General features: G+C 50.1%; 1 protein-coding gene across 1 annotated transcript in view; it reads left to right on the forward strand.

Moving 5' to 3' along the window:
* Positions 1 to 12936, forward strand: part of COL22A1 (collagen type XXII alpha 1 chain) — a 266083-nt gene that overhangs the window by 17334 nt on the left and 235813 nt on the right. Inside the window, exons 2-3 of the mRNA XM_028166969.2 lie at positions 5790 to 5952; positions 10289 to 10855. Coding sequence (XP_028022770.2) covers positions 5862 to 5952; positions 10289 to 10855 — 658 coding nt within the window. The 5' untranslated portion in view covers positions 5790 to 5861. The remainder of the gene's footprint in view (positions 1 to 5789; positions 5953 to 10288; positions 10856 to 12936) is intronic.

Consider the following 12936-nt stretch of genomic DNA (forward strand, 5'->3'; position numbering starts at 1 on the left):
ACTATTGTTCCCATTTTATAGGTGAGGAAACAAAGGATTGGAAAATCACAAAAATAGTATGCCTTAAGACCCGCTGTGATCAGACAGTGTTCAAAGCTTTTTTACATGTAGCGATGTGTTTAATTCTCCCAATAGCCAGTGACGTAGATGTTATCCCCACTCGTACATGAAAGGGCTGAGGTCCAGAGAGGTTAAGTGACTTCCCCTGGTTTACACAGCGAGTCACAGGCAGAACTGGACTTTGAACACGGGGGTTCTGATATAGAAGCTTCATCGTTGTGCCAGCCACCCCGGGAGCAGTCAACGTCTGCGCGGGACCTGGGTACAGAAGGTGCTCGGTCTGTTTGGTGACCGAAGAGGGCTTGTTCCAGGTCACGCGGGGCAGGGGTTTGAATCCAGGAGGTGGGCTCTGCAGCACTTCCCAGGCAGCTGGGCTCTAGAGCTTCCGTGGACAGGAGCTGCCCAGCTCCCTCTGCCCCTCTTGACCAGCAAGTGCAGTTTGCCTTACAGACAGCACAGCAGAGGCTCAGAAGGACCCAGCTCAGTGGCCTGGACACAGCACACCAGGCTTTTATGTCTCCCCCAGATTCCTGCCCAGAGCATCGCCCGTCGCCGCAGCAACACATCAGCGGTGCCTCATTCCACGCAGTCCCCACCCCCAGTGGGCAGCGGCCAGACCCTCTGAAGCAGACAGAGCTCGCACTCTGCCCAGGCTGCCCTCACAATGTGCCAAATCTCATTTCCTCCCTCTAAATTGCTTTCTGCTCGGTGTCTTTTCTCCCCTACCTCGGAGTCCCTGAATAGGGAAGGCTGGTTACTATGGCGATGGGCCGGCTTGTGGAAGGAACTCAGCTCAGTAAATTAATTGCTGGACTTTTGGAGGCTAATGGCAGAGCCGTGCCTCCAGGGACAGGGTGTGGCCTGCTTCGTGCCAGCTTGGCAGCCAGACCCTGGAAAGAGCTGGTGAGAGAGAAATGGAATCATGGTACCCATGCTTGTTGGGACTGCAGCCTGAGGTGGTTTGGAGTGGGCGGGGAAGCTGACTGACACAGATCTCACACTTGCTGTGCACCTGCTCTGGGCCAGCATCTGCGCTGCATGCTTTGTAGAAGTTATTTCGTGTAACCCTCACGGCATCCCCTATGGGGTAGTGACCCTCCCATCTTACGGGGATGGGATGCTCATTTATGTGGCTAACGAACAGAATTGCATACCAGGCCTGCCTCCTCAGTGGGCATTTTGTTATGAACACTCCAGTTATTCTCTTCTCTACAGTATCTTCCAGAAGGTAGAAACACAGGGAACATTTCCTATCTCATGCTGTGATGCCAGCATCACCCTAATCCCAAATCAAACAAAGGCATTCCGAGAAAAGAAAATGACTGACCAATATCTCTCATGAACAAAAGTGCAAAAACCCTCAGCAAAATATTAGCGAATCAAATAAGACAATGTATAAAAAGAATTCTAGGCGACGGCCAAGTAGGAGGGATCCAGGTATGCAAGGCTGGTTCAAAGTTTGAAAATCACTTAATGGAATCCATCACACCAATGGGTGAAGAAGGCCATTCTCTTTCCTCTGGGGGATGCATGGCTTGGTTTTTGACTATATTCTTTGCTTGTTTCCCACGTTGTTTCTGTGCTTAAGAAATAAGTGTTGCTCCAGCCAGATTCTCAAGAAGCCATGTTGTTGTTTGATTACAAGTGTGGGCCTGTGATTACCTGGGGCTGAATCCCGGCTACTAGGTGTGAGGTCACGAGCAGTTTCCTAAGCCCTTTGTGCCTCAGTTTCTTACCCTGTAAAATGGGTCTCATGATACCTGTCTTTCAGATTAAATGAGTTATTATGTATAAAGCCCTGGGAATAGCTCCTGGAGCTTCGTAAGCATGCGATATGTGTTAAAGGTTAGTGCTGGAAAGAGCGTGACCTTCGGCGTCATTCAGGCCTGATGGCAGGTCCAGCTCCATCTTTGCTGGCCTGGGTGCCTAGCGGAGATGTCTGTGCTCCCTGATCCCGGGTTCATTTTCAGGAGGGTGGCGCCAACGGTACTGACTTGCAGAGAAGATGTTGCTAAAAGTTGCCTGGCTCACAGCACACACGTGGTTTCCCCAGCCTTTTCTCTGGAGAACCTGCCATCAGGACTGTGGATTTTCAACTCCGCAAATATTCACTGGGACAGTGGTGGGCACAGACTGGCCCTAGGGGAGCTTCCAGTTAAGCAGGAGCCCACACCTGCTTTTTTCGGGGGGCAGGAGCTTCCAATTAAGAATGTTTCTGAGTCACGTGGATCTGCTTTCACACGCAGCTCTGCCCTTCACCAGCAGGGTGTGCTGCGGGCACCTCCCCCCTTCTCGGCCCCAGCTTGCTGGCGGGGTTGTTATAGAGACGGGATGTGTGGCGTCTGCAATGTGGAGGCCCTCCAGTGACGCCGGGTTTTACCCCAGGTACCAGGCACCCTTGGGCGGCGGGTGGGCTGAGGAAGCAGGTATGGGTTGGAGTGCCAGCTCGGGCTCACGTCAGTGATGCGGACTTGAGGTTGGGCTAAGGCTTTACCTGCAGTTTTATTGATATTATTTCATCTCTACAATGACCCCCTCGCGACAACCCGCTACGGTAGGTTTTGTTATTCTCTCCGCTCCTCAAGCGAGAACACTAAGGCACAGAGAGATTAGGTGTCTCTCTGAGGTCGCTGAATGAATGAATGAGCTGAATGAATGAATGAGCTGGTGAATGACCGGGATTTGTACCACCAGGCACTCTGGTTTGAGGCTCCACCCCTCCTGACCACCCGGCGAGCTCTGCCCCCATCTACACTGGAACCGACGGAAGCTGCTTCTGTCTTTTTGGCGCTGGTGGGTGATGGAGATGCGAGAGGGCTGAGCGAGCTGTGCTGCCGCCCGGGATGTGGGGTTGGGCCGGCCTCGGCCCAGGTGTGGGGATGCTCCTGGGCTATTACAGAATCCGCTGCCTGTTTCTGCGGTCAGGCCAACCGGTCCGCCTTCAGTAGAGGGAGGAGCTCCTGACATCTCTTCTTCTTCATTTTTTAAAAATATTTATTTATTTATTTGGCTGCATCAGCTCTTTAGTTGTGGTATGTGGGCTCTTTTGTGTGACACACATGTGGGATCTAGTTCCCTGACCAGGGATCGAACCCGGCCCCCCTGTATTGGGAGCGCAGAGTCTTAACCACTAGACCACCAGGGAAGTCCCTCTTCTTCTTATAAGGGCACTAATCCCATTACAGGGCCACACTCTCATGACCTCATCTAAACCTGATCACCTCCCAAAGGCCCCACCACCAAATGCCATCACACTGAGGGATAGGGTTTCAACATATGAATTTGGGGGACATAATTTAGTCCAGAGAAAAGGGCCTGAACATACATTTGTAGGAGGCAGGCGAAGAGAAGGGGGGTGGGGTGGGAGATTGCCAGGAGGGACCACTCACCATGCCCCTAGCATCCACTGGGTCCTCCATTCCCCTCAACTCTCATCACCATTCAGTATTCTGTGGATGCTATGACAAATCACCCCAAACTTAGTGGCTTAGAACAACACAGATTCATTACCGTAAAGTTCTCAATTGAATTGAATTCCAAAATGGGTCTCACTGGGCTAAAATCAAGGGGTTGGCAGGGTTGTTCCCTTAGAAGTCCATAGGGGAGAATCCCTTTCCTTGCCTTGTCCAGCTTCTAGAAGTCACCTGCATTCCTTAGCTTGTGGTTCCTTCCTCCATCTTCAAAGCCAACAATGGCCAATCAAGTCTTTCTTAGGTTGCCATCACTCTGGTTCTGACCCAGACTCTTCCATCTGTAAGGACCCTGTGATTACACTGAGCCCGCCCAGATACTCCAAGTTAACCTCCATATTTTTTTTTTTTACAGTATTTCCATTTTTTTTTAAGATTTTTTATTGATTGATTGATTGATTGCTATGTTGGGTCTTCGTTTCTGTGCTAGGGCTTCCTCTAGTTGCGGTAAGCGGGGGCCACTCTTCATCGCGGTGCACGGGCCTCTCACTATCGTGGCCTCTCTTGTTGCAGAGCACAGGCTCCAGACGCGCAGGTTCAGTAGTTGTGGCTCACGGGCCTAGTTGCTCCGCGGCATGTGGGATCTTCCCAGACCAGGGCTCGAACCCGTGTCCCCTGCATTAGCAGGCAGATTCTCAACCACTGCGCCACCAGGGAAGCCCTAACCTCCATATTTTAAGGTCAAGTGATTAGTAATCTTAATTCCACCTGTAACTTTAATTCTTCCTTGCCGTGTAACGTAACATATTCACAGAGATTAGGATATGGACATCTTTTATTGGGTTTATTGTGGTAAAAAGTAAATAACATAAAATTTACCATTTTAAGTGTGTGATTCAGTAGCATTAATTCCATTCAGATGTTGTGTAACCATCAGCACTATTTCCAGAACATTTTCATCACCCCAGACAGAAACTCTGTAAATCATTAAGCAATAACAGAAGATGTCTTTCCATGTATTTAGGTCTTCTTTAATTTCTTTCAGCAGTGATTTGCAGTTTTCAGTGTACAAGTCTTACACCTCCTTGGTTCAATTTATTCCTAAGTATTTTATGCTATTTTTTGATGCTATCATAAGTAGAATTATTCTTCTTAATTTCTCTATGGATTGTTCACTGCTAGTGGACAGAAATGCAATGGATTTTTAAATGTTGATTTTTCATTCTGCAACTTTGCTGAATTCGTTTATTGGTTCTAACAGCTTTTGTAATTTTTAGGGTTTTCTATATATAGGAACACGTCATCTGACCTTCTCCTGAAATGGTCACATGGCAATCCCCCTACTGTCCCCATGCTCCCATAACCCTCCCCATTTCCCTCTACCGGTGTCATTTTATCCTACTTTGCCCTGGCCTGTGTCTTACCTGTCTCCCAGGTGTCAGCGAGGGAGGGTTTGGTGTCATTAATCTGCCTGCCCTCCAAACCTGGCACGTGAGGGCCACTGGTGAATGTTTGTGAATGAATCAATCAATGGTCAAATCTATAAGCTGTTTCCTTTTCCTGCATCTTGGAGTGAGCAATGACAAACACTTTTTGAAATGGCCATCCACATGAAAATAAAATATACAGGAGGGGAAATAATTTAGCTAATAAACCTCACGGATCAAAGAAATGCATAGAAAGCAAGAAGCGGTGTCTGTCCAACTGAGTTAGCAAAGATCAAAGGAACGATGCTACTTCTGTGCTGCCAGGTACGCGGTGAGAGGGGCCCCCACACACACTCCCACACTGCTTGAGGTAGCGGAAATGGTACAACCTTTTTGAAAAGCAGGTTGACAATTCATATCAGGGTCCTTTCAAAACCCATAGGACACCCTAAGTATTTTCCCACAAACCTACTGTAAGAAAATAATTAATAGGGGCAAAGACTTAGGTACAAAGATGTCCTCTTGTGACATGTTAAAGAAATAAAACAGCCTATTAATGTCTAAAAGTAGAAAATATGATCAGAATAATGATCTTACTGTAACAGGCCATAGCCTTAGGGAGCCGATAACGTGGGGTCTGGCAGGTCCTTAACACGAATTTGCTAATGGGTGGATGTGGGGGGAGGGATGGATGAATCAGTGACCCGGAGGTAACACTGGGCTTTGCTCTTAGAAAGTCACACCTTTGGCTGTGTGAAGAGTGGAGTCTGAGCAGTGAAGAGGAGGGGGAGGCTGGGTCTGGGGAATTCCTCCCATGTGAGGCCCAGAGGTTACTTCCTGCAGCTTCTCAGCTCAAGGGCCCTCCTCTAAAGGCGTGTCTTTCTCCACACAGGACATGTTCCAGTAGACCCTAACGGCGTCTCTTCCTGGCCCAGAAACGCTTGTTCCCAAGCACGAGAGAGCCATGGGCAGCCTGCAAGGGAGCGTCGTGGCCCATCTCCTCTGGACGCTGCTGCTCTGGAGTGGGGACAGCAGCTGTCAGGCCCAGAGGGCAGGTGGGGCTGGAGGCGGGGGCAGGTGGGGCTGGAGGCGGTGCCAGGCCGAAGACAGAGCCATCTGTGTGCGCATCCGTGCGTGTGTGGGTGTGGGCCTCGGGGTGGGCTAGCGCCTGTGTGTGAGAGAGTGCGGGTCATCACAGGGGAGGTGTCAGCTGTCCCCCAGCTGGTGTGTGTCATAATCAGTTGTGCAGCTGGGGCGTGTGCATGTGTGCGTGAGTATGTGTGTGACAGTGAACACATGTCTTTTTCTTTTTTTTTTAAATTTTTATTGGAGTATAGTTGCTTTGTAATGTTGTGCTAGTTTCTGCTGTGCGGCAAAGTGAATCAGCTATACGTATACATATATCCTCTCTTTTTTAGATTTCCTTCCCATTTAGGTCACCACAGAGCACTGAGTAGAGTTCCCTGTGCTATAAAGTAGCTTCTCATTAGTTATCTATTTTATACACACACACAGTAATGTGTGTATGTCAATCCCAATCTCCCAATTCATCGCATCCCCCCTCCTTCCCCTCTTGGTATCCTTAAGTCTGTTCTTTATACCTGTGTCTCTATTTCTGCTTTGCAAATTAATTCATCTGTACCATTTTTCTAGATTCCACATATAAGTGATATTACATGATGGTTGTTTTTCTCTTTCTGACTTCACTCTGTATGACAGTCTCTAGGTCTATCCACATCTCTGCAAATGGCACTATTTCGTTCCTTTTTATGGCTGAGTAATACTCCACTGTATGTATGTACCCCATCTTCTTTATCCATTCCTCTGTTGATGGACATTTAGGTTGCTTCAACACACATCTTGTGTCGATCATAGAATGTGTTGAGGGTGTGTCTCCGTTGAGCGCATACAGGGTTTGGGGATGGTGGGCAGGTTAGTGCCCTGCTGCGTTGTCTGGCTCTGTGAGGACGTTGGACCACATCCTTGGGGGCGTTGGATGCCCTGGAGTCCAGCCGGAAGAGGCGGCTGGGACAGTGAGTGGACGGGAAGCGGGGAAGTTATTGTAGCAGAGAAGGCCCGGGCAGGAGGGGGTGAGAAGTGGCAGGAGGGTTTGCCCACCTGTCTGAGGGCCTCCTGGGAGGAGTCACTGTCAGTGGGGGACACGGGGAAGGGGTCAGGGACCTGAGCTGGTCTGGTCTGTATCACAGCACCCAGCCCAGAGCCCGCGCACTGCGTCCACGGCATACAGCTGGACCAGATCTCAGGGAGAGCGCCTGTCACTATACGGCTGGGTGTAAAATGCTGCCCCCGTTTTGCAGATGAGGAACTGAGGTAACAGATGCCCACTGCTGTATATAAAATAGGTAAACAACAAGGACCTACTTATAGCACAGGGAACTACATTCGATATCTTGTAATAATCTATAATGGAAAAGAATTTTAAAAAAGAATATAGATATATACATCTATATGCATAACCGAATCACTTTGCTATACACCTGAAACTAACACAATATTGTAAATGGACTATACTTCAATTTAAAAAAGTGTTGGAAAAAAAAGAGAGGGGCTCCTATCCCCTTACCCCCATCCCCGTGAGGCTGGGGGACACAACAAGTGCTGAGCCAGAGCCAAGCCCTTTATCCGGGGCCTCCAAAGAAGACGAAAAACAAACAACAGACCCCAGAGGCTTGCGTTTCTCCATCGTTTTACAACGTTCTGCTTTGCCTGAGCCTCACAAAGCCTGGCTGTCTAGAAAGACAGTGATGAGTGTGGGCGTCCTGGTTTTCATGGGAGGAATGTGGGGCTTCCTAGGAGCTTTCTGTGTCCCCTGGGATGACCCCACGTGCCCAGGCGATACCCAGGATTATCAAATTCAGAAGTGGGAAGGCCCAAGGACCTTCTGTCCGTGCCCTCATTTCACAGGGTGGCAGCCCATTCCCACCACATCTCTCTTCATTCTCACCTGCCCAGGACCCAGCCTGTTCCCTGGCCTCCAGGAGAAAGTGGCCCCTTGGCGAGGCCTCTTGCACAAATGAACCTTCTGCAGCCTAGAGGATTACAGCCGCAGGGCGGGCCCTCCCTGGCCCGTAGCTACAATTATTCTGATCAGGCTGGGACATCATTGTCCCAAAGACAAAAGGATGACCTTTTGTGTCAAGGAGAAACACTCCCCAGGAATTATCTCTGAGTCCACACATCTGGGCGGACACACTTCTAAAGCTCTAATCCTGTTAGGGGATCAATCCTGCGAAGGCAGGGATTCATCTCAGCTCCTCTGCGGATCGGACTTGGATTTTAAAAACTAGAGGGGAAGGTAGATGTGGAAAATTCAAGGGAGGCACTGGCTCAGGGCAGGATAAGAAGTATTTGTGTGTGTGTGTATAAATATACCTAGCTTTATTGTTTTTCTGTTTTTTGAACATAATGCATTGCTTGTAAACACAAAATCAGAAGTACAAAAGAATACAATTCACTCATGGTTCTACTTGCCAGAAATAAGCCATGTTTCTTTTTGTAGCTTCTCTCCTGAATACACAGTGGTACACAGAGACACACATGCTTTTCATGCCCAACAACAGAGTGGAAAATGTATCCACATTGGTAAATAAGGGTTCCTGTAGGGCCCAGCCATGGCTGTGGTGGCTTCCTGGCATCCCACTGAATGAGCACAGGAGGAGTATTATTTAAGTAGTTCCCTATGGGTGATCATGGAGGTGGTCTCCAGAATTTTGCTTGGCAGTGCTGCCATGAACTTCCTTATACATCTTTATTTTTTTCCCCTTCCATTTATCTGCTAGTTTGCTTCAGTTAAATCACTGAATCTGGAATTGGTGGATCCAAAGATACCCTCTTCTGCAAAAGGCTTTTAGGACCCTGACAATGGGGTGACAAACCCCATAGCCACTTTTTGAGCCCACAAAGGCACTCTCCTTACGCTCTAACTGGCTACCACGGTCTTTCTAACTTTTGCCAGTTGGACAGTTTAACAAAGTGGGACTCTTTTTCTTCTTTTGGTTTGTTTTTATTTTATTTTCACTAATCAGATGCTTGTGCCAGGTGTTCCCAAAGCCTGATCAGCTGCTGCTGTTGGCATGGCCAAGACTCAGATTCCAGAAAACTCGAGACAAGGGCATTTTGATGGTTCTCCTGTATATTTGTGCAGCACTTTGGAGTTTAGAAGACACTTTTCCTCATATTATCTAACTGTGAAATGGGGACGAGCAAGCTCTCTGCATAGGGCTGCCCTGAGGATCAGAAATAAATTATATAGTGCTGTATTTTGTTTAATCAAAAGCATCACATAGCTTATATAAAATTTATATTTGTAGAAATATAAGCATATTTTTTATAGAGCACTATAGAACTTCTAAAATATATGAATGCAGTCTATCTTATATGATTTCTAATAGTGAAATACTTGGAACTGTTTAACTATCTGACAAGAGAGGACTGGCTATAAGTAAATTATGCTCATCCCTGCAGTGGAATCTCTGCAGCCATAGAAACCGGCATTATCACACTGGAAATGGGCTCCCAGAGCATCGCTGGATGCGTTAAAACCAGCTTATATATCAGTGCGTCTGGTACAGGCCCACTTCCATTGATAACTATATGGAAACAGAACATAAATAAATACACCGTGGACTAGCAGTAGTTATCTCTGAGCAGATGGAAATATGAGCGTTTAAAGATTTTTTGATTGCCTTTTCTGCTTTTTCTGAAATGGGCGTGCATTATTTATAGTAAGTTTGAAAGATAACGAAGTCACTTTCGAACGAAAATAATGGGAATAAAGAAATGGGTACGGTAGTGTTCCATGATTGTTACTCACTTATATAAATATATAAACTATATAATTATATATATTTATATAACGTCTATATAATATGTAATATATAATTATATATGTATTATTTACTTATACATATATAATTATATATAATTATGTATATGATATATTTTATATATCATTACATAGTATATTATATATAATTGTATATGTTATTCACTTTTAGAAATATATATAAACTATATATAATTATATAGTTCTATATTAGTATATTTTATATTATATACAATTATATATGGTATCCACTTGTATAAATATACGTATTAGCTATATATATAAATATATATGTTAACTATATCTATAGGCAGCTGAACCTCACAGCCGCCTCTGGGGAGACTTCTGGTCACGTGACCTTTAGGGACCAGAGGTTGGGGCTTTAAGGCAGCAGTCGAGGCCCTGCCCCCGACCCCACGCGAGGCCGAGTGGGCGGGGCCTGGAGGCAGGTCGGCGAGACCCGGATGACCACGCCTCCCGCTCCCAAGGACCGTGCCCTTCCCGCGACCCAGCAGCCCCCGTCGCCCTTCTTGTCGCCCCTGCAGGTTGCAAAAGCGTCCACTACGACCTGGTCTTCCTCCTGGACGCCTCCTCGAGCGTGGGCAAGGAGAACTTCGAGAAGGTCCGGCAGTGGGTGGCCAACCTGGTGGACACGTTCGAGGTGGGCCCGGACCGCACCCGCGTGGGCGTCGTGCACTACAGCGACCGGCCGACCACTGCCTTCGAGCTGGGCCGCTTCGGCTCACGGGCCGAGGTCAAGGCGGCGGCGCGGCAGCTGGCCTACCACGGCGGCCACACGCACACGGGCGACGCGCTGCGCTACGTCACGCGGCACAGCTTCGCGCCGTGGGCCGGCGGCCGCCCCGGGGACCGCGCCTTCAAGCAGGTGGCCATCCTGCTGACTGACGGCCGCAGCCAGGACCTGGTGCTGCCCGCCGCCGCTGCCGCGCACCGCGCGGGCATCCGCATCTTCGCCGTGGGCGTGGGCGAGGCGCTGCGGGAGGAGCTGGAGGAGATCGCCTCCGAGCCCAGGGCCGCGCACGTCTTCCACGTGTCGGACTTTGACGCCATCGACAAGATCTGGGGCAAGCTGCGGCGCCGCCTGTGCGAGAGTGAGTAGGGACCCGCGCGCGGGGCGGGGCGGGGCGGGACCTGGCTGCACCGCAGAGGGGGGCCCGAGGCCACCCGGTCAGCTCAGTAACTGAGAATTCCCCACCCCCAGTCCGGGCCCATCACCCAGGGTCCTGCCCCGTGGGCCCCGCGTCCAGGGAGGCAGAGGTGGAAAGAAAATTAAAGAGAGCTGGGTCCTGAACCCCGCCCAGTCTGAGATACTCGGAGACTGGTTACGTCTCTTGAGGTGCAGCTTCATGTCTGCAATGGGGACCATCCACTGGCCTCCCAGGGCTGTTAAGTCAGAGCAGGTGCCTGCAGAGGCCTCGCCAGAATATCTGCACGCAGAGCTGAGAGATGGCGGGTCCTGCTTCTCTCCTGAGGGGTCGCAGTGAGAGGTCATGGAAGAACGGGGTCACAGACCGCCTTTGGGAACTGCCCGAGTCAGTCTGGGCAGGGCGTGACATGGTCAGATCTTTGTGCAGAATGGAATGCCGGCAGGACAGCGGAGTCCGAGGAGCCCACTGCTGGTCCCAGAGGCCAAGGGCTCTTGACCTGGTGCCCCCTGAGATCACCCGAGGCCTCCGAGTTATTTGCCTGGAATCTTGACTGTGGCTGGGGATGGAGGATGGGAGAGGAAGGAGTATGTGGGCGGAGGGGGTGGACAACGGGCAGAGATCCAGTGGCCCCTGGGGCTCTGACCTGGACGGCTGACCTCCAGGACCCTAGTGGGGTCATTCTGAGGCCAGCCCCCTCTCCAGGACAGGAGGGGTGAAGTGAGTTTCTCTTGTGCCAGCCTTTCTCCAGGTTCAGCCTCTGCCTGCTTCACTGGGGTGATGTTTCCTCCTTGCCGGGTAACTTCTGCCTCCAGGGCCCAGGCTGGAGCAGGGAGCAGAGTGTCAGCCTCTGTCTTGCTGACTCCTCTGGGGGACTGCGCCCTGGGTGGGGCAGCCCACAGGGTCGCACCTGGGCAGGGGCAGGGGCCTGGGGCAGTGGAGGAGGGACGGGCAGTGAGAGCAGCTGGCCAGAGAGGCAGGGGCCTTGTCCCAGGGATGGGCCGGGCTTGCAGCTGACTCATATCTGAGACTGGATGCCCTCGGATTCTTTACCACTCTGCGGCTTTTTCTCTACTTACTTATTCACAGATACTTACTGGGGGTCTAATGTTTGTGTGGCCTCCTGCTGACTTCTGAGCCTATAGAAAAAGATAAGACACAGCACCTGTCCTAAAGCTTTCCTAGTCCAGATGGTGGAAAAGACAGCAAAAAAGGAATGTGATGGGTGGGGTCCTGCTGTGGTTTTGGTGGATGGTGACCCTGAGAAGAGGGAGGGCTTCCTGGAGGAGGTGACACTTAGACGGTCTAGAAGACAGAGCGCGAGCTTCAGGATGAGGTGGCCGCACTTAGTCAATGAACTGGAAATGGCCAGAGGAAAGGAGCAGAGTGGAGGATGGTGGCTTTGTGTGATTGTCAAGGCCTAGATAAAGGAGGGCCTTGTGTGCAAGGCGAGGCGTTGGAGGGTTCTTCGCAGGGCGTGACGTGGTCAGATCATTATGCAGAATGGAATGCTGGCAGGACAGCAAGCAAAAGGGAGCCCCTTCACAAGACTGCTGGGGAAATTCAGAGAATGGTGGTGGGGTGGATGGCACATGGATGCCGAGGCCCATTTTACAGATGAGGAAATTGATGCCCAGAGGGCTGAGAGACAGTCACCTACTCTACAGTGTGCAATTCATTGGCCATAGACTTCCTTAGTGACTTCATTTGACCCTCATTACAACCTCCTAAGATACAGATGCTCTTCTTTTTGCTGCTGAGGGCATTTAGAATGCTGAGATCATGGGCTTCTGGGCCCTCAGCGGTAGGCTGGAGAGGTGACGGGGCCACACTGGGGAAGAGGAGGAAGGCAGAAGGAACAGCCCAGGCAGGGCCAGGCGAAGGCTGGATCTAGGTGCATATGCTCAAGAAATCCGGGCTGACAAGGGCCTGATGCTAGGTCACGGGCCTAGCCAAGGGGCAGACATCCAACGTGGTGGCTCAGGGTCCATGAGCGCCCAACTGCCATCCCAGAGCCTTGATCCAGG

The sequence above is a fragment of the Balaenoptera acutorostrata genome, chromosome 17 (genome assembly GCF_949987535.1).
Source record: "Balaenoptera acutorostrata chromosome 17, mBalAcu1.1, whole genome shotgun sequence".
Lineage (NCBI taxonomy): Eukaryota > Metazoa > Chordata > Mammalia > Artiodactyla > Balaenopteridae > Balaenoptera > Balaenoptera acutorostrata.